General features: G+C 53.3%; 1 protein-coding gene across 1 annotated transcript; it reads left to right on the top strand.

Annotated features, from left to right (window-relative positions):
- The first annotated feature begins 537 nt into the window (after positions 1 to 537).
- On the top strand, positions 538 to 18,374 carry KCNG4 (potassium voltage-gated channel modifier subfamily G member 4). Its single transcript, XM_037816478.1, has 4 exons — positions 538 to 950; positions 1,322 to 1,525; positions 2,646 to 3,436; positions 13,393 to 18,374. The coding sequence occupies exons 3-4, from the start codon at positions 2,675 to 2,677 to the stop codon at positions 14,206 to 14,208; spliced, it is 1,578 nt and encodes a 525-aa protein (XP_037672406.1). The 5' UTR covers positions 538 to 950; positions 1,322 to 1,525; positions 2,646 to 2,674; the 3' UTR covers positions 14,209 to 18,374.
- Positions 18,375 to 21,750: the final 3,376 nt, after the last annotated feature.

Here is a 21,750-nt window from a genome sequence, read left to right as displayed (position 1 = left end):
AAACCCACGGGAGCCCTTACTCTCTGATTTGACCCTCCCCGAGCACCCCTCATTCCCGTATTTTTTACAAACCACAACACTGAGACTTGGGGACACTAAGTCACCTGTCCAAGGTCACCCAGCCTTTGGCATGGGAGCAGGGGATCCAGGTGTGCGTGACTCCCAAGCTCCAAATGCAGCCCCCCAATCTCCCACCCAGCACACGGAGGTGGGGCTTCTCTATCTGAACTTGTCCCAGGCCTGGGCTGGCTAAAAGCAGAAAAAAGTCCCTCTTGCAGCTTCCGCCTGAGCCTCTACAACCATCAGCCCACCCTGCGGGGCCTCCGAGGCGCTGGGGGACAAGTAGCTGCAGCTGTGCCTGGCCCCAACTGCCCTCTGCTGCTTCTGAGTTATGCTCCTCCTTGGCAGGGGACAAGGGACAGCTCTCCTCGCCTTCCAGGCGGTTGGCAGAGTGGCAGCGGCCGCTGCTCCTGCTCCTGCATGCTGCTGGCTGATGGAGAGATTATTTCTAAGCCCTTCCCCTTCTCTCCACCCTCCTTGCCTCGCAGGACCACACTGGCTGTCCCTGTGGACTTGGAGCGCAGTGCCCGCTGGCGAAGCAGGGACAACTACCAGCTCGCCCGGCTCCCTGTTAGCATGAGCTCCCCAGCGCCTCGCCTGTCATGAGGGAAGGGGCTTCTGGGTCCTTGCAAGAACTCACTCCACTCTCCGGTTCTCTTCTGCAGCTGCTGGAGGCTGAGACGCAGAATGGACGAACTTCTGCTGTCTGGAGGAGGCAAGAGAAGAAAGCTTGGAGACTAACTCTGCCAGGCACTGCTGTTTGGTATTTTTTTCTTCCCTTCCATCTCCACCACAAACCTTAGACATCTGTCTCTTCCCTGGGCACTGAGACATGGGGTCTCCATGGCTGGCGGAGGAACCACTGGAAACAGAATCCCCGAAGCAGAAGGGTGAGTTAAACTTCAGGGGAAGTTGGTGCTTGCTGCAGGGGTGGGGGTTTGCGAGCACGGGCGCGGATGCTGTTAAACCTCCAGCGTGAAATTGCTGCGTTGAGAGAACACCTCCCCCGGCTCCGAAAGGAGCTTCGTTTGCCGAACGTTTCAGGAGGGCAGCGGATTGCAAAATTGGGTTTGTCCAGTGAACGCAGAAAGGGCAGCTCGGCTCTCAGATTCTGGAAGGAGCCCCAGGCTGAGAGAGAGAGAGTCCTGGGTTGGATTCGGCTTTGCTACGTGACCTTGGACGAGTCACATTTCTGTCCTGAGAAAATGAGAAACTTGGGAGGAAGGACTCCCCAGATTTCAAAATACTCTTCTCTCTGCAGGCTGCTCAGCCTCCCCTGGCCATACGTTGTGAATGAAGTCATCCATGCAGGGTAACAGATCACTGTGGGGCCAGCAAATAGGAAATGCAAAGGCTGTGACTCAACGCTCATTGTCGGCGGAATCCAAACGGCTCTGAAGTGGAAAGCAACTTTTATATCCATTAAGCTGCTGTTTTTCTCTTGATTGGAGTGCATCTTGGAAATGTAAGGTTATAAGTGCTCTGGGAACTGCTCTGGCTAAGAAAGAATAGCACAGGACGTGGCTATAGGACACCAGGGAGGAGAACTAGCATGGAGGTGATTTTTAAAATACGTGCATGGGCTGATTCTAAAACCCTCAGCCTATGTCAAGAGTCCCCAGATCGGTCTGAAAATGGAGGGTGTCAGAGGCCCCTTCACTCTGCAGACAGAGAGGCTGGGGCCCGGAGAGGGGGAGGGACTGGCTCAAGGTCACGCAGCAAGGGTGGTTGAGCGTCCAGTAAGCACGGAGGGGCACTGTCACTGGAAACACGGGGTGCTCCTCTGCCCTCCCAGCAAAACCCTGCACGTGTGACAGGAAAAAGTCCCTCGTCGTGGAGCTTCTGCTGAGAGCAAGACGCTGGGCTAAGCCCAGTCCAATTCCTGGTCTCATTGAACCTCAATTACTGCCACTCACTGAGCTTTGCTGGATTCCTGGCACTTGCTAGACAATGGCCAAGTTTCTGCGCCTCAGTTTCCTCATTTGTAAAACGGAGATTCTAACGTCTACCCGAAGAGATTGCTGAGATGGGTTCATATCGGGGAAGCACATAGCACAGTGCCTGGCACATCAGAAGCATCTAGAAGTGTTGGTAACACACACTTCATGTGTAATCCTCTCCGCTGTCTAGGAGGGGGGCTCTCTTATCGTTCTAGTGGTGCAGATGCAGCGAAGGGCCCAGAGAACTGAGCCACCCCCCCCACCCCACCCCCACACACGGTGGCATCCCTAAGGGTTTGGAACCTGGCTGTGAACTTGAGAACCCCCACTCAGGCTCTATTTTTACTAACTGTATCTCACAAGGTTGGTACATGGCAGAGCTCCGACTTGTCCAGGTCAGGAAGAAATTACTCAAATCCAAGGCAGTTTCTTCTGGGATACACATATATGCTCCACCAGGAAAAGGGTTGCGTGGTCTTGTTTTGTTTGCTGATATATATATCCAAGCACACAGCAGGTGCCCAATAAATAGGTGTTGTGTGAATGTTTAAAAGAATGAGTGATGGATATGCAGCTGCAGGGATGCACATGAAAGAAACCGTCCCTGACCGACTTTTCCTGTTTTCTTTTCCCTTTGGGTGTCAGCCGGGTGAGCCCACCACCCTCCGGCTGGGATGCCTTCTGCGATGCCGCTGCCTCCCCGAGATGGGGGCCTGGACCCCAGGGGCCATCCCTATGGTTCCTACATCCCCTCGAGTCCATTCTTCCCTGGCCCCGTGGATTCGCCGGCCATCAAGGGCCTTTACTACCGCAGGGTCCGCAGGGTGGCCGCCCTGGACGTGTCCCCAGCAGCCGACCTGAAGAAGGAGATCCTGGTCAACGTGGGGGGCAGGAGGTACGTGCTGCCCTGGAGCACGCTGGACGACTTTCCGCTGAGCCGCCTGAGCAAGCTCAAGTTCTGCCGGAACTACGAGGAGATCACCCAGCTCTGTGATGACTACGACGAGGACAGCCAGGAGTTTTTCTTCGACCGGAGCCCCAGTGCCTTTGGGGTGATCGTGAGCTTCCTGGCAGCCGGGAAGCTGGTCCTCCTGCGGGAGATGTGCGTGCTGTCCTTCCGGGAGGAGCTCACCTACTGGGGCATCGAGGAAGCCAACCTGGAGAGATGCTGTCTGCGCAAGCTGCTGCGCAAGCTGGAGGAGCTGGCCGGGCTGCGCAGGGACGTGGAGCTGCAGCAGCGCCGGGAGGCCTGGGGCTCCACGGTCCACACCTCGTGGTGGGGGCTCTTCGTGGACCGGCTGCGCGACATGGTGGAAAACCCGCAGTCGGGGCTCCCGGGTAAGGTCTTCGCCTGCCTGTCCATCTTCTTCGTGGCCACCACGGCTGTCAACCTGTGTGTCAGCACCATGCCCGACCTGAGGGCCGAGGAGGACAAGGTGAGTGGCCTGTGGTCAGGGCTGACTTCTCCATCCAACACAGTGTCAGGGGTCCATGAGAGTTTGGGGGGTCCATGGAGATGTTTTAATTTTTTTAAATCAGAAGGAAAAAAACAAACAGAATCCAGCTCAGGTTACATTTGACTTTATACCAAAGCAGTTGTGAAAGATGATTTTTCACATTTGTCTATGGAGGGAAGGGCCCACAAAAGCCCCAACGTGCCTGCCTCTGCGAGCCAACCCTGTGTGCTGAGAAAGCCACACCAGGTCTGCATGGCCCCGGCAGGTCTAGCCTCACCTCTTGGGGTTCTGTGGCTGCAGGTAAATCACCTGAGCCTCAGTTTCCTTCTCGGTAAAACGGGTGGCATCACAATGAGGTTCCTGCATCAAAGGCATGCAGCCTGTGTTAACTGAGTAGATACTTTGTGCCAAGCTCTATGCCAGGCCAAAATCTCTGCTTTCTTGAGCCAACACTCCTGTGGGCATCCAGCGCCATTTTCAGATGAAGAAACGGAGGCACAGGGTTTCTGGCTGCCTCATGGTCCTTGGTAAAGATGCTGACCATGGCAAAGATTCTCAGGCCTGAGTTTTCCTGCTTGTCCCTTCATTACTTCATCTCTCAGCCAGTGTCACTGGACAGGGAACTCAGAGACGAGTCAACTTGTAAGTGATCCAGTCCCAGAGGGCAATACAAACAGTTTGGCTTGTTCTCTCCTGCACTCTCTTCCCGTGGGGCTGTGTGGGACCAGATGGTGTGAGAAGTGAGACAAAAGCCTAACATTTTGTTAGGAAGGTTATTGAAGAGGTTCACACCAACAACTGGGTTGTTTCCTAACTTTAAATGTTGCTCCTGTACTCCTCTAAATTCCTCTATAGCTCCCCATCACTCTGACTTATGGAACTTACATCATAGTAGACAGAGAGAAAGCTAATTCACACTGTATACAGCTTTTAATAGCTGTCAGCCAACATCAGTTCCTTCCCCTTAAAGCAATGTCCCAAGGCAAGGCATGCAGTAGGATCAGAGAACTCTCCAGAATGAAATGACTTAGAGAGCCAGCCCAGTGCCTCACACACAGTTGGCTCACATAAATATTTGTTGAATAAAATGTATCTTGTCCAACCTGTAAATATTTTAGTCCTAAAACCAACCAAAAACCAAAAAGTTTGGGCTTTCAAACAGCCTTTTCCCCGTGGAAAAGGACATAGGAAGCAATTAGGGGTGGGAGAGCGGCCTGCAGAGCCGCGCAGCCCAAACCTGGAGCCAGAGAACGAGGCAGCTGCGTCGGCTCCTGGGGAAGCAGGATTTACGCCCATTTCCAGTCACAGTATCTTTATGCTTTCTCCCTAATGAAACCGCCTTGGGATGTGCCGCCCAGAGACAGGCTGAGCCACTCAGCCCAGAAGTGTGTGTGTTTTCCTGTTCGGATAACAATTCAGAGAGCCGGTGGGCAGATGGCGCAGGAGGCTGTGTGAAAGGAGGTGTTCCTTCTTTCAAGATTGCATCATTTACATCAGTAGATGGTGTTCTCTCCCCAGCGCGCGTGCCTTGCGTTTCATCTTCATCCTCAGGGCAGCAGTTTGAAAGCAGCGCTACTCAGAGAGCCGGTCGCTCAAGCTCGCCAGAGGCTCCCAGGGCCCGGCCGTTCGGTGAGATGGGGAGCACACTGCGTCCCTCTTGGGCTGACCACAACCATCTGGCTTGATTCATGTGGCCACAGTGGGGGTCCTCCAAGGTTAAGCTGTTTGGTTTAAATTTCTAGCACTTGAAAAAATGTGCAGTAGTTTGAACACTCAGTCTTTGCAAACTTCCACTGAGGTCAAAGATTTCAATCCAACATGCAAAATTAGTTGACAAATGTTTTGGCAATTTCATCTTAGTAACCCGCTTGATCCTATTTGAACTTTGGCCTCACCCTGGACGATCTTGGTGACCTTGGGAAGGTCACTTAACCTCTCTGAACCTCAGTTTCCCCATGTGTAAAATGGGAATGCTATTAAACCCTCTGCAGGGGTTCTGGCGAGGGTTAAAACAGAAGGTGTGAGGCGGTGGATGCGCTCGGTAACCCTCATTAATTGATTAGGTATTAGGTAACGGGAAATCAGAACATGTATCATTCCACTCCCCCGACTACAGTCACAGAGCACGTGCTAAGGAACGTTCCTCAGGTGCTGGAGCTAAGACACGGTGCTAAGGCCCGACAGCACGTTTCTTACCTTCTTGGCTCTGCTATTCTGGGCATCTCTGCTGCACTTTACAGACCAAACGACAAAGGCCCAGGGCCTTTGGTGGCTTCTGCTCTCTCCAGGAGCTGTGAGGTACCCCAAGGACCCCCTCCCCTAGGGACGGATGGGTCTGGGAAATGGGACAAGGATTCTTTACCTGGGGCTGCCACCTGTGCGTGCCTTCGATCGGCAGGGTCTGTGCTCTGGGGTCTCCCCTCCCTGGGCCTCGGTCTCCCCACTGTGGAATGAGGACAGGGCTCCCTCGTCCCAAACATCCGACTGCTCTGGACTTGTGCAGCCTCCTCTCTCGGCTGCCGCCTCGCAGGTTGGCTTTGCGCGCTCTGCCCACTGCATTCGTTGTCGACTCTGCTGTCTGTCTGCTTTCCGCATTCTCCGGGGACTTTGCCGGCAGCTCTGACCCCAGAGGCCTTTCCCTCCTTTGGGGGTGGAGGGGGGCTGGCCTCACGGGCCGGCTGCAGTTGGCCCCTCGTCCTCTTTTCTTTACTTCCTTCTTCCTCTTTGTTGCTACGACTGCAGATAGCATCGCAAAGAAGGCAGAATGTTTAGTTTGCTAGTCCTGGGTTCAAATCCCAGCTCCTCGGCTCTCTGGCTTAGCCCTCGGACGGGTCACTTCCCCTCTCTGGGTCTTTAGCCTCTCCCCTAGCAAGCAAGGGTAATTACAGTACCCCCTTCGAGGGTGGCGATGAGGTTGCATGAGGCTCTACTCACCCCGGGCCAGCACAGAGTGAACTTTCTCCGTTTTTGTTACTTTCCTTCCACCTGCTTTGCTTGTCCACCTCTCTCGGGCTCCATCCAAAGCTAAGCGGCCAGAGCCAGCGGCTCAAGTCCTCTCTGTGTGTCTCCGATACCTCCCCTCAGTCTGCAGTCCGTCCGCCATCTGACCCTCTCTGCGGCCCTCCTGCGTGCAGAAACAGCGACAGTGACATGCGGCCCCCGCCCCAGTTCTCTACCAGCCCCCGCGGGGCCCAGGCTCTCCCCCTCCCCGGTAGGTTCCCCTCCTGCCCTCAGGTCAGCTGGAGCCGTTTTCGGGGACCTCGCCCAAGGGCTGTGCACGCACACTTGCAGCCCAGTGCAGGGCCTCGGGGGGGGGGCTGTGCAGAATGGTGGGAAGGTTTAGGGGGTGGCTTTTCACTGGCCCTTTGATTCTTGGAGTCTCCGCCTTGTGCTAATGTGGGGGGGGGGGGCGTGGGGAGGGAAGGCAGGAGGGACTTTTACAGACAGGTGGAAGCGCTGGGGCCCCTCACCAGGAACCACGTCCTTAAGGGGCTGCAACTCACCTCCTAGCTGCGATTTCCACCCCCTCCCGCCCCCACCCAATCCCGCCCTTTAATAAAAGCCCCGCTGAGCCCACTCCTTCCTCCTGTTCCTTTCCCGGGTGGTGAATCGGCCCCATGGAGGACGGCTCTGCACTCTGGAGCTTCTCCGCGCTCCAGCGAGTTCTTCTCAGCCTTCTCTTTTAATTCCCAGCTGAGCCTCCCCGTGTTTCCTACTTCCTGCTTCCCGGACAGGCCCCCCGGACCCGGCTCAAATGCCCCTGCCTCGATTCCCTCACTTGGCCTTTGGGGAGGGCCCGCCGAGGGTGGGACCCCCCGCTAGCAGCCAGGGCCTTCGAGGTCCTTTGGGGACGGTGACGGGTGGGTGGCCTGACTTCTCCAAGACCTGGAGGCGGTGGCCGCGTCTTGGGGCCCCCCTGGGCGCCTGGCCCTGTGCTGCTCCCTCCGTTGCCTGATTCAGTCCTCACCATCACCCCTTCCCGAGAGGAGAAACCCGATGCCCTGAGTCACCAGTGCCACATTGGCATCACTAGATGGCGGCTGGCTGCTCGACGGGGGAGAGAAGGCACCCAGGAGGCCAAGGTGGGGGTGTGAGAGGCTGGGGAGACACAACGGCTTCAGGGCCCCAGCACCGTCAGGGTGGAGAGAAGAGGGAAAGCAGCTTGGCTTGGGGAACACCTGGCTGGGCCAGCCCCTGAGCTGGGGTGTCATTTAGTGCCCACCATCACCCCTCAGAGTTACCCTCCCCCCCATTTTGCAGAAGGTAAAGTGGCCTTCAGAGAGGCCCCAGGCCCCAGGCCCAGGGTTGCACAGATTGCATTCAGCCTTGACCTGCTTGGTTCCAAACGCTTCTCGGAGCTCTGAGTTCCAGGGATGGGACGTGGGAGGACTGGGAGGAGGGAGCAGAGGGGGAAGGCCTGGGGAGGAAGAACTGTGGCTGGGGAGGTTGGGGGGAGAGGACAGAGGTGGCAGAGGGGACGGCAGGGCCCGACGGAGGCTGCCTCTGGGAGAGGAGTGAGTCAGCACGTTGGCCCAGCCGGGCCAGGCCCCAGGACAGAGCCTGGGGGGAAACAGCCGGAGCCCGAGGCCAGAGGCAGAGGGCAAACAGGGGATCCGGAGGGAGGCCCGGGCTGCTGGGCAGACCCGAGGGACCCGTCCTGGGCTCAGGAGCAGCTGCAGGGGAGGTGAGGAAGGGTGGCAGAGCCTGGCCGTGTTCCCAGGGGAGAGCTGGTGGAAGGAGAACACCAGAGGGGGGGACGGCTGTCGGCCCTAAGCCCCTCCCAGCAGGAACTTCCAGAGCCACCCCTGGCCACTCCTGCAGCCTTCTGCCCGGCAGCCCACCCAAACGGGTCCTTGGGGGTGGCAGCTTTGACCTTAGAAAGCTCCTTGGCTCTCCAACCCGGGCGCCCTTCGGAACAGCTCTGCACGTGCTTTGGGAAAGGAGTCAGGGCATGGCCTGCGGGCCCAACACTCACCCTCTGGCCAGGACAGACTCGGCAATCTCAGACTGCAACCCGGTTGTTTTTATCGAGATTTAATTCACATACCATAAAATTCACCCTTTTAAAGGGTTTAATTCATGATGTATATTCACAGAGTTGTGCAACCATCACGGCTAATTCCAGAACATTCTCATCCCTCCAAAACAAAACCTCATACCCTTTAGCCTTCAACCCCATTCCCTCCGTCCCCCATCCCCTGGCAAGGATGAATCTGCTTTCTCTCTCTAAGTTTCCTATCTGGGATGGTCCATATAAGGGAATCATACCATATGTGTCCTTTCCCTGACCATCATGTTCTCAAGGCTCATCCATGTTGTAGCATGTACTGGTACTTCATTCCTTTTCCTTGATGAATGTATTTCATTGTATGGATACACCACACTTTGTTTATCCATTTGTCAATTGATGGACATTGGGATTGTCTCCATTTTTTGGCTATTTATGAATAATGCTTCGATGAACTTGTGTGTTCAGGCTTTTGGTGTACGTGTCTTCCTTATTGCTGGGTCATGGGGAAGCTCTGTATTTAACCAGTGGAAGAACTACCAGACTGTTGTTCAAAGCAGCTCACCACGTACATTACCCCAGCAGTGCGTGAGGGTTCTGATTTCTCTGCATCTTTGTCAACACTTGTTATTGTCTGTCTATGATTTTAGCCATCCTACCTAGTGGTGGGAAGGGGTAACTCATGGTGGTTTTGATTTCTGACCCCGATTTTTGAAACATTTGTTTTTTTACCTTTTCATTATGGAAAATTTCAGACACATACAAAGTAAACAGATTACTCTAATGAACTCCCAAGTACCCATGACCCAGCTCCGATGATTGTCAACCTTCTGCCATTCTTGTTTCCTCCTTAGCTCCTCCTACTCCCCACTCTCAGTCACTTGCTGTAATTATCATTAATTTTATTTTTATTTTACAGTTTTACAGGTAAAATTTACAGACATTGAAACACACAAATCTTCACTGTATAATTTAACAAGTGGACACATCCCAGTAACTCACATCCCTACGTAATATAGAATATTTCCAAGACCCCGGAAAGATGGACTGAAAGTTCCCTGTCCGTCCTTCACAGTCAATCCCTGCGCCACCACAGACAGCTGCTGTTTTGATGATTTTGTCCACCTTAGAGGAGTTTTGCGTGTTCTTGAACTTTACATCAATGGAAACAGTATGTAGCCTTTTGGGGGTTTTGCTCAACATCTTGCCCATGAGACTTCTCCAGGCCATGTATCTCACTCAAATCTTTCACCTCCCGCCTTCTCAGGCTGACCTAAGTTCGTCATTGCATCGAGGAATCAGAACACACCTCGTTCCTGCTGACGATAAGGCCCACGAGTAGGCTGGGCCACCCAGCCCGGTTTCCCAGGACCGAGGGGTCCCCGGGACTTGGGATTTTCAGCGCTCAAATCTGGAGCATTCCAGGCAAACCCAGACCCAGGCTCAGGCTCCCTGCAAAGCACAACCACAAACTTCCTCCAGAGAGCCACTGTTTTTTTCCTTTCTTCCCTTTTCCTTTTTCTCTTCAAGTATTTGCTGGGCTGGGAATTATTTCCTCAGCTCCAAGCCCGTAAATCACACGGCCCCTAAGTCGAAGCCACTGCTCCCGTGGCCATTCCTCTGAGGACCAGAGGACCAGCGAGGGGAGACTGGTTAAGGATTCGGAGCAAGCAGGGCGGCAGTGCAGGCCCTGGCCGCAGGAGGAGGGAGTGGTGACAAGTGCCGTGAATACCTAAACAGCCAGCAGTGGAGGCCGAGGGAGAGCCCAGCAGAGCCATCTTGTCCTCCCGGGCGTCACCTTCCTGAGCTGCTGGGTCCCAGGTTTGGAAGAGTTATTCCCAGGCTGAACGCCTCCCTGAGGCCAAAGGGAAGCAATCCCAGCCTGTCAGAGGAGAAAGGGGCCTTGGAGGGCGAATCCGGCACAGAGTCTGAGAAACTTCCAGGGGCCTCAGGGTCACCTGGGAGCATGCCAAAATGCAGATTCCTGGGTCCGGCCCCAGGGTTTTGATTTTGCGGCAGGGGCCCAAGAATCTGCATTTGTGACAAGCACCCTGATTCTGATGCAGGGCTCTGAATCGGCTTTGAGTAATACCGATTCTGTTCCAGCCTCTTCATTGGAAACTGAAGCACAAAGAGGGTAGTGGCTACTCTGGGGACACACAGCAAGATAGTGGCAGGACCAGGGGAATCAGGACCCAAAACTGCTAGTCCCTCTAGGACACTGAAGCCCATCCCCGTGAATGTGAATTGCAGCAAAGGCCTCTCAGCATGCAGGAGAAAATCCTCAGCTTCCTGTGAAATCCAGGGGTGGGAGGAGGGTGCTGCTAGACTTGCATCGACCAGATATAAGAGTACAGCTCATAAAAATAGCTCCAATGTATTGTGTTACTGCTAGGTGTGTGGTATCTGCTGACTGCTTTATATGCATTATTTCCATTCATTGCAACAACCCTTCAAGGTGGAGAGAACGGAACTTCCAGGGGGGCCAAATGATCTACCCGAGTAAGTGGAAGTGTTGGGATTTGAACCCAGGACTCAGAGACTTTGGATTCCACCACATCCACTGCCTCAACCCCTTTGGCTGACCAGATAGACGTAGGGGGAGGTTACCTGGTCCCTGGGCAGGAAAATGGAGATGGGAATGGACTTGCCTGCCTCTTTTTCTCCAGCAGCCAGACATAAAGAAAATTTCAATTTAGTTTTCCTGTGGGCTCAGGCACTGGAAATAATTTCTTTTTCCACCTCAGAGCATTTTAATGCAGAGAAAACTGCTGTTGTCAACATCTTGCTTTTCACTTACGCAACTGGTTTTGGTCATTCATTCATTCATTTGTCAAATATATATATATATTTATAGCTGGGTTTCTCAACCCTGATTCCCCATTAGAATCGTCTGTGAACCTTTTGAGAAATTCTACTACTCAGGCCCTAACCTAGATCAGCTCAAGTAGAATCTCGGGTTGGGGGTGCGGGGGGTGGGCACGGCTCAGGCATCAGGATTTTTCAAAGCTTCTGGAAAGATTCTAATTGCAGTCAGGGTTGAGAACCATTGCCCTAGACTGGTGCTTCTCATACTTTTACGTGCATGTAAATCTCCAGGGGATCTTGTGAAAATGCAGAGTCTGATCTGGTGGGGATGAGGTGGGCCCAAGATTCTATGTTTCTTTATTTCTAACACACACACCCCCCTGAGGCCTTTGCCATTGGTCTAAGGAACATGCTTCGTGTGGTAAAGGGCTAGTGGAGCTACTCTGCCAGGAACCAGAGCAGGGGGCGGGGGCCACGCAAAGATGAATCCAGAACATCAAGCTGGATGCAAGTGAAGGAAACAGACCCTGTGGGAAAAGCTGCCATCGAGCATCACAGAGGCTGTGCTGAGATGGGGACCCCCCTCTCCAGCCTCCCAGGGACTGCATCTGCTTCTCTAATTACCTGGCTCCCAGAGCCTAGCCCAGTGCCTGTGCACAAAGCAGGCTCTCAATAAATATTTGTTGGATGAATCGATGAGGGATGGCAGACAAAGAAAATTACAAAATAGAGTATAGTGGCTGTTTCCTAGGGCTGCTCTAACAAATTACCACCAACTTGGCAGCTTAAAAATGCATTCTCTCATAACCTGGAGGCCAGAGGTGCAAAATCAAAGTGTCGGCAGGGCCCTGCTCTCCAGTGGTGCTGGGGCAGTGTCCTTCCTTGCCTCTTGTTTCCGGGCATTCTTTGGTAATGCGTGGCCGGTGGCTTCATCACTCCGATCTCCCCATGGCCATCTTCCCACTGTGTCTCTTCTCCTTTTGTAAGGACCCGAGACATATTGGATTAAGGGCGCCCCTACTCTAGAATGACCTCATCATAACTAATTACATCCACAAAGACCTTATTTCTAAATAAGGTCACATTCTGATGTCTTGAGGGGTTAAGATGTCAACATATCTTTTAGGAGGAAACAATTCAGCCCAGAAGTGTCCAAGAAAGCTGGTACAGGGCCTGGACTCTCCCACCTACCACCTACATGAGGTCTGACAAGTCATTTCACTCTCTGCACCATTTCCTTGCCCACAAAATGAGGCCACGCTTCCGACTCGTAGCCCTCCTACATGGTTTCAGTAAGAGCGCCAGGGGCAGTGCATGGTACACAAGAGAAGCTTCTATTGGTTAAGGTGAAGCTTAGCCGCTGTAACAAAGAGATCCCAAGAAAGAAGGGCTTCAAACAAAATAGTCACGTATTTCTCTCTTGTAGAATAGTTCCAGGGTGAAGGACCTGGTGAGTGGGCAGCGATTATTCCCAGAGCCGTATTTTTTCCACCTTAATGCTCCATCCCTCTGGGGTGTTGGCAGGATTTGACCATTCTCAGCTGGCTTGAAGGCCTGTCTGTGTTGACCCAGCTCAAGGAAGTGGGGAAAGAGCGTGCAGGAGCTCCCGCCAAAACCCTAAGTCCTGGGCCTGGAGGGGCACACATCCCTTCTGCCAACATTCCGTAGGTGAGAACCTCCTTTGGCCACACCTTGTGGCCAGGGCGGCTGGAAAGAGCGGTCTGCAGCTGGCCAGCAGGTGCCCAGCCACAGCTGGAGAACTACGTAAAAAGAGATGGTTTGGTGGATGACTAAGGGTCTACACCATGGAGCTCAATCGATACACACTCACCCCTCATTATGCACAAGTTTCTCATTTGTAAATTTCCTTAAAAATACTTGCAGCACCTTCGTAGTAGTCCGTGGACAGGTGCATGCCCAGGGCAGCGAAAAAATAAATTCCCAGCTGGTTGGGCATTTGCTAACTCAGTGTCTGTGGCAACTTTGTAGAACACAACCTCCAGAAATAACAGGATTCGGTATAGGTAGAATGACTTTTCCATAGAAAGCTATTCCCCCCGTTTTTGGCGGTTGCAGGCCCATCCTCTACCTTGTGTTCTGTTGCCTCTTCTCCCCCCAGGGCGAATGCTCTCGAAAGTGCTACTCGATCTTCCTCGTGGAGACCATCTGCGTGGCCTGGTTTTCCCTGGAGATCTGCCTGCGGTTTCTCCAGGCCCGGAGCAAGTGCCAGTTCTTCCAAAGGCCCCTGAACATCATCGACCTCCTGGCCATCTCCCCGTACTACGTGTCCCTGGCGGTGTCTGGCGAGCCCCGGGAGGAGGGCGAGCGGCCCGGCGGCGGCTCCTACCTGGAGAAGGTGGGGCTGGTGCTGCGCGTGCTGCGGGCGCTGCGCATCCTGTACGTGATGCGCCTGGCGCGCCACTCGCTGGGGCTGCAGACGCTGGGGCTCACCGTGCGCCGCTGCACGCGCGAGCTCGGCCTGCTGCTCCTCTTCCTCTGCGTGGCCGTCACGCTCTTCTCCCCGCTCGTCTACCTGGCCGAGAACGAGTCCGGGCGCGTCCTGGAGTTCACCAGCATCCCGGCCTCCTATTGGTGGGCCATCATCTCCATGACGACGGTGGGCTACGGCGACATGGTCCCGCGCAGCGTGCCCGGACAGATGGTGGCGCTCAGCAGCATCCTGAGCGGGATCCTCATCATGGCCTTCCCAGCCACGTCCATCTTCCACACCTTCTCGCACTCCTACCTGGAGCTCAAGATCCGGCAGGAGCAGCTGCAAGCCCGCCTGCGCCGCCTGCAGCACGCCAGCACCGCCAGCGAGCGCGCCCTCCTCCACGACGTGGACGAGCCCACCCCGGAGGCAGCCGCCCTTCCCATCGGGTCCATTTCACTGGAGCACCCCTTCAGGAATACGTTGGGGGTTTCGCCGCTGTAACGTTGACTCCTTGCTCTTGACGGAAGCACGCTCAGGAATATCAGCGTACATCACCTAGTGGTCTGTTTCTAGAGCTCCAGGGGACACTCCCAAAGCTAGGAGGGCCCCAAGGCCCAAGGTGTTTGGTCTGTGTGATTCTGGTCCCTCATGGCTGCAATGAGGCAGGCTGAGCTTGCCCGTTCTGCTTGCCTTTTCTTCTTTTCCTGCCACTTACTGGGCAGATCCAATGTGGCTGGGTTAGATCCACCTCCCTTCGTTCTCATTTCCTCCCCAGCAGAGTCTTTAACATCCCAAGCTGGGTTCCAGATGCCTACAGAATCGGTCACCAGTGGCATTTAAATATCACGCCAACTGGATTACCTTCTTCCTCTAAGTCCCTCTTCCCTGGACCACACCAGGAAATCGAGGGTCCAACCATGGCAAACCCCTCGGATCATATCTCCCTACCCAAAATCCATGGGGCCACAATCCTTTCATGAGTCCCAGTAAGGATCACTAGGTTCTTTCTGCTTGTTCTTTCTTTCCGGTGGCGTTTTCCTAAAGCAGCTGCTGCCCCAGCCAGTTCTGGAAGCTCTGCCAAGAAGGCAGAACTGGCCTCTTTGCATTAAATCCCTCATTGGGAGCCGGTGGCCTCAAACCTGCCCCCTCCTAATACCCCTGGGCGCCACCTCCCAGCACAAAGTCCCACCTGGACGTTTTGCCCAAAAGGACTCTTGGCAGGAACATCTCCAGATACCCTGTCCTCCGTCTTGACAGACACTAACTCCTTCAGAGCTCAGAATTGTCCCTTGAGACAATGGCTCCTGCTGTTGGTTCCTCCAGTGCTGCCAGGAACTTGGCTTTCAATTCTCTCCTAAGTCTTCTTGATGTAGCCACAGACACAGCGTCGCTTCAGTGCAGAAACAAGGGCAGCCTCGGGCTTGGTCCCTTATCAGCTTTTTGGGCCAGATCCTTTGACACCAGATGATGGACCTGCTCAGCTCATTTTTAAATTAATTAATTCATTCATTCATGAATAGATTCTGCCTTTGCATCTAGGCAGATGTAGGACCAAGTCATTAGAGATAAAAGCAGAGACTAGGGAGGAAAGACCAGTGAATTGTGAGTGGATCACAAAAAGCTTTACAGAGGAACGAGGAGGGGTTGAGTGTGGAGGGGTATTTGGGTGGATGACGCTGGGAAGGTGGGTTGGGATGAGAACATGGTGGCCCTCGAAGGCTTTGCTAGAGAATTTGGACCTTAGGGGAGATGGAAGGGAGACGTTGGAGATGTTTGAGGGGAGATGCAGTGTGAACAGACCTGTAGGTTAGGATGATGAGAAAGGTAGAATGGGATGGGGGGCAGTTTGGAATCAGAATGGTTAAGTAGTTCAAATAAGATATGAGGGCTTAACTCCTGGCTTGACTAATTATACCAGCTTTGCCACATCCTGGCATCTTGTCTGTCTTAGTTTGCCAGAGCTACTATTGGCAAACACCACATGACGAGTTGGCTTTAACAACAAGCATTTATTGTTTCATGGCTTTGGAAGCTAAAAGTCCAAAATCAAGACGTGGCATGGCCATGCTTTCTTCTGGTGATGACGGTCCTCTGTCATTTGGAATTCCTCTGCTCTCTGGCTTCTTCTGACATCTGGCTTCATCCTGAGGCTTTCTCTGACTGCATCGGAATTTCTTCTCTTTATAAGACATCCAAGCATGTGAATTAAGACCTATCCTGATTCAATTTGGCCACAGTTTCACTAATAATAACATCTTCAAAGGGTCCTATTTACAGATGGGTTCGTACCCATAGGGACACAGATTAAGATTTGAACCTGTCTTTTGTGAGATACACAATTTGATTGCCATCATCTAATTGACCCCCCCAAAAAAAACCCATGTGGGAAGTATCTCAATGGCACTTCCCATAAAAGACACAACCCCATGCATGGTTCCTCACTGTCCACTCAAGAAAACCCACTGGTTTACACGTGGGTGACAGTGAAGTAGCCAGGAGACTGCGAATCTGTTGCGATTCGTGTGTAAGAGGCTTCAGCATCTTATGACTGGTGACAACTAACTTGCTGTCCTACTATGTGTCAGGCAGACACCTCCACCTGATGGTGACGCCGTTCATCAGACCTGCCGAGGGCTGTGGCCAGCACTAGCTTTGGGCTAGCCTTTGCCATGGAGGGAGCCCTCACTTTCCTTGACCCCCCCGGGTTCCCTCCCAGTGGACATGGGCACATTCCCCCCGCTTCTAAACCCCAGGAGTCAGCAGAGTCCCCTCAGTCATTCCCAAGTGAGCTCTTTGCATAGGGTGTGGTGGCCAGGTACACAGAGAACACACCTGCACCCTACACAGTCCCCACCTGGACCAGCTACTCTACCCCAAGAGGTGACTTGTGAGTCTTGTGAGCCTCTGGCAGAAACCACGTTATGAGCACCTTGGACAACTCCCATGAGTCTTTTGTTCCAGGCTAATTTTTTATAGCTACTCTTAGGCCAGGTATAAAAAGGTCAACGTCTCCTAGTAACTCTGTTAACATCGTGCGGGGGGACGGAGGGGACAGAAGACTCGGGTGCTTGCTTGGGTCCAAGTTTTTACTCCGCCTTTCTGGGCCTCAGCTCATCACTGTCAACAGAAGGGTTTGGTGTAGATCTGTGGTTTCTAAATGGGGTTCCACAGAGCACCCTCGGAAGCTGCCGAGTGGCTGCAGAGGAGCCTCCAGGCGGGCTGGACTCTTCATCCCAGGATGCAACAGCTCCAAGTAATGATTTTTTTTTTATTGTGCAAGTTTCTAGGCACCCTTCCCTACACGAGTAAATGTCCTCCCACGTCTTTAAACTAAGGTGCAAGCTCACCCCTAAAACCAGAGAAGAATCCCTGACAGCCACTGGGGAAAGGAAGACCTGGACCCCTGGGGTCCCCGTTACACCCCACATCTGGCCTTCCCTCTTCTGACAAAGGAATTATGACCTGGTGCTGTAATTACAGCTCTACTCGTCCCCCATAACTGGCTTCCACCCAGGTGTCCCCAGTTTCCTTTGTTTCACAGACCAGACATCTGAACAAAAGTGTGCCAGGGCTAAAAGGAAAGTTTAAAATCAGAGTTAGGTAACCCATCGTTGACATTACCAGATTCTATAGTGTGTTAATTCATGCCCAGTCGAAATTATTTACTCAAGTAGCAATGGAAAATTGGAATTGATTGCTCACATGTGGGGTTTCATTAGCAGCGCTATTTTGTCTCCCTGGCAACGTCCCAGGGCCTTGTTTTGAGCTGGTGTAGTCTGGCTTTGCCTGTGCAGCCCTTCCTTCATGCCGATTGGATGGGCGAGGGATGACAAGGAAGTTGCTAGGTAGATTCTTCACTCTCGTTGGCTGAAAAGGGGTCTTGTGATCCCCAGGAGGGGTGGGTTTCTCTGAGGCCAATGGCATGACTGTAGCCAAAGGCGGAAATTTCCCAGCTGCGGGAAAGAGGACTTGGCACCTGACCTTAAGCCTTTCCAGCTTGTATTGTGGACATGGGCCCAGAGGTTCCTTTGAGATTATGGTTCCCCGTCTTTCCAGCCGGCCTGAGCTGAGCCCAGGAAGTGAGCTGAGGACGGGTGGGTCACTTCAATACGTGGGAGGGCTGGAAGTGGGGCTCTGCCCTGGGGGGTGCTGGGGACCCACCGACTTTTGACGGCTTTGCTTTTAGAGCTTTAGAATGTGACACCCAGAAGGCCCATCAGAAGACATTCAGTCCAAAGGTTCTTAGCCAGAAGTTTCCATGCGGATCGGTGAACCTCTACAAGCAGCAAAGCATGTGTACGTTAACGTGCATTTCAAGGTGCAAAGTGGCCAGCAGTTTCACTGGATTCTTCGAGGAATCCATGACCTCCCCTCAAAGGACAAAAGCTCTAAAGTAAATCAACTCCCTCATTTTAGGATGGAAGACCAAGGCTCAGAGAGGGGAAGCCATCTGCCCAAGGCCACACAGCCATTCCCTTAGTAAGACCCACATATCAGGATTCCCAACTGCACACTCTCTAGGATATTTTGCCTCCTTCTCTTAGGCTCACCTAGCACAGTGCTCAAATCTCTCGAAGAAAATAGACAGGACTGCGGTCGCAGTTACATTGTCTGGGGGGATGGCGGCCGGTTGCTGAACCCTCGGCTCTCGGCGTTGCTCGGAGGGTACCGGCGGCGGGGGCTCTTTCCCGGAGGCGAGGGCGAGGCGGGGGACTTGGCCAGGTTCCCGGCGGTGGCGTGCAAGGTATGGAGGGCGGCGAGAAAGGAACAGGCGGGACACGTTTCTTTTAGGGTGAGGAAGCCAAGAGAGAGCTTTATTAGGGGAGAGTACAAGCTTATATCGGGCGGTTTAGAGGGCGGGGTAGCTGTAGGGGTTGAAGGCTTGGATTGGTTCTGAGAGGGCGCGGAGGTTGTTTGAAAAGGGGCGGGAGTTGCTCCGGTAACGAAGAGGGTGGAGGGTGCGGGTCAGGCACGGGGGGGGTGGGGGGGGGGGTTTTCTCCGGCAAGCCCTTCCCAACGGTTGTACTTTGGGGTGAGGAAATGGGGCCTGCATTCGGCTCCACTTTCTCAGGCCCAGGGGGCCATGGAGGGCGCTACCACCCGTGCCCCACTACCTTTCCTAGGGGCTGATCAGTTCCCCTGGCCCAGGCCCGCCAAGTCGGAACTCGATAACAGTGTCCCGCACAGGACAAGATGATGATGACGCTGTGTCATGCTGTTCTGAACGGAGTCGGCAGGATTTTCTTAGCCTGTCCAGAGCTCTAACTCTGACCCTTCCTTCCTTGGATGACAACGGACATGGCAGTTGATTTCACCAGGCCTTCCTTTTCTTGTTTATCCCTTGAGCGGTTGACCTAGATGGTTGTTAAAGTCCTTGCTAGCTGTGTCGGTCTGTGATTCTGGGAGCTAGAGCCCCTTGCAACAGTTTACACCTTGGAGAGGGGCAGATGAGGAACAAGGGAGAGGTGAGAAAGAAAAACCAACAAGGGTCCCTAACTATCCAGAGAAATGCTCCCTTAGCAACAATTGGCAAGTAGTTTGGTTTGAATCCAAGTTCACGGAGATCTCTCTGCCCTGTTCCCACCCACCCCACTTGGTGCCCTGAAGCCCCGTCCCCAAAAGTGTCTGGCTACATGGGTCCATCCGCTCAGCTGCCCACCCTCTCCAACGGATTATGAAACCCCATACCTCTTCTTCCTCATACTTACATGCCAGTAATGGATGTCATTTATTGAATGATCACTAAGCACAAGGCAATTCATTTTTCAACATTTTATTGGAAAACATATCAAACGCACAAAAAAAGTAGCAAGAACAAAAATAGTACACAGAGCACCTTAATACGTTTTGCCCAAATTCACCTCCTTGTTTTGTTTTGTTTTGTTTTTTAAACATTTTGCCCCATCTGCTCTATCATTTGCGGATTATGTATTAACATCTTTTTCTGAACCATTTGAGGGTAAGTGGACTTAATCAAGGCCCTAAAAGCATCAGAGTATAGCTCTAAGAATAAGGATATCCTCTTACTGAACCACATGGCAATATCCGCTTCATTCCATTTAACTTCAGTGCAATATTCTAATCTAATCCACTGTCTGTCCCGATGTTGTCAGTTGGCTGATAATGTCCTTTATAGCATTTCCTTCCCTCCCAGGGTCCAGAGTCCAGCCTAGAGCCAGGCATTGCATTTACTCACCATGTCTCTTTAGCCTCCTAGAATCTGGAATGTTTCCAGAACCTTTCTTTGTTCTCGCTGACCTTGATGAATCTAGTTCCACCCTGTGTCTTTCTAACAGAATGTCTCCCATTTTGTCTGACATCTCCTCCTGCTTGGATTCAGATTGTACATCCCCTTCCAGAATATGACATCGGTGAGGTGTATCCTTCTCCAGCATCATGTCTGGATGCCCACGATGCCTCTCCACCCCTCATGGATGGCTGTCACCTTGGTCTCCCCACCAAGGAGTTGTCCCATCTCTCCACTGCACACTTTTTCCTCCTTTGCAACCAATAAGCTGTCAATGAGGCGTCTCTTTAAGACCATGCAGGTAGACGGCTCCTTGTCAAAACATCTTCCTAGGTTGAGCACCCAGCGATGACTCTCGTTTGACTCAGCCTTCTCTACGACAGTTGCAGGATGGTCAGTTGCTAACTCCAGCATGCCCTCCATCTTCATCAGCAGCCGCCGGGCATTCTTCTGTGGGCTGGAGCCCACCCGCCCCCACACACACTTATTCATCTAGCCAGTTAGCTGCTTGTTTGTTTATCCATCAGCAGCAACATAGGCTCATGGATTCCCCTTTTTAACCATCTACATTTCATTACTGTCCTTGGTTATTTCGATGCTTGTACTGTCCCAGATTTGGCCATATCCACTGGCTCCTGTGTCCTTGGGGCCTGCCCCTATTTGAGCATTTCCTTATTTCTTGTGCCAGACCATTGGCACACATCATCGCCAAGCCTCTCACCCACTCTGTAGGTTGGTGTCCTGCCCCCATTTGACATAAAAGGGAAAGTGAGGCTCAGGGAGATAATTCATGTGCTAGAGGCACTCGGCCACACTGACAGCACGCCTGGGGTCCGGCCAGGCACCTGTGGCACTGAAGAGCCGGTGTCCAGCCTGCCGGAGTGGCATGGGCGTTTTTGAAGAGCACAGCCCCCCTTTGTAATAGGCTTTTCTCATTTTGCATTTGTCTGATGTCACCTGCTTAGGTTCAGATGGTGCATCCCCAGCCAGAAAACTACCTAAGCGGGGCTGTGTCCTTCTCACCTCACTGGTGACGTGCAAGTCCACTATATGGGGGGCTGGGTTCCCAGAAACCTCATAGGGGTGAGGGAAGGGGAGAAAGGGTAAGGAAGTGGAATTGGGGAGTGCTGGCCAGCCTCAAAGGTGTTAAAATAATTTTAAAAAAATTAAAGCCCTGTGCAGACCCACACAGAATGTGCCAGAAGGCTGGGAGAGCACAGCCACCCTGGACCACCTCTGTGAGTTGGACAGGTGTGTCCCCTTCCCCAAATCCTCCCTCTGCTCCCTGCGGTACATGTCCTTCCCTGACCCTTCCCTGGCTGTGGGCAGCTTGGCAGTGGCTGCCTCAGACACTCAGTGCTTGTACGGACATGGGCTCTAAGGCCAGGAAGGGACAGGACCTGCCCAAGCCCCCCAGCCAGGAGTGGCACAGCCAGGGGTCCCAGCCCAGTGGCCTTGGCCCGGCTCCAAGTGCCCCCATGCCGTCTCGGGTCAGTGTTGCCAGCTCACCCAGAGGCCCCTCCAGGAACACAAAGCTGGTTAAAAATAAAACTAAACAGAGGGACGCTGGCTGTCCCCTCACTTGTCCATCGCTGTCTCTTCAGAGACAGCCCTCGCTGAGTCTGAGTCCACGGGGGCCTGCCTCTGCGGTGGCCGACATCCAGAAGATGTGGGGGGAAGCTGAGTCCCTTGCCTGGCTGACTTTCATGGCCCACCCTTGCCGGAGGGCAACAAAGCTGCGGGGAACATCGGGCTCCAGGGAGTGCGACTCGGGAATGAACTTGGTCACCCTGACT

Source organism: Choloepus didactylus, chromosome 22, assembly GCF_015220235.1.
Source record: "Choloepus didactylus isolate mChoDid1 chromosome 22, mChoDid1.pri, whole genome shotgun sequence".
Lineage (NCBI taxonomy): Eukaryota > Metazoa > Chordata > Mammalia > Pilosa > Megalonychidae > Choloepus > Choloepus didactylus.
This window is presented reverse-complemented; position numbering and strand designations above follow the sequence as displayed.

Coding starts and splice junctions, on each gene's coding strand:
- KCNG4 (XM_037816478.1), top strand. CDS start 2,675: ATGCCTTCTGCGATGCCGCTGCCTCCCCGAGATGGGGGCCTGGACCCC. Junction 3,437..13,392: donor TGAGGGCCGAGGAGGACAAG/GTGAGTGGCCTG, acceptor TTCTCCCCCCAG/GGCGAATGCTCTCGAAAGTG.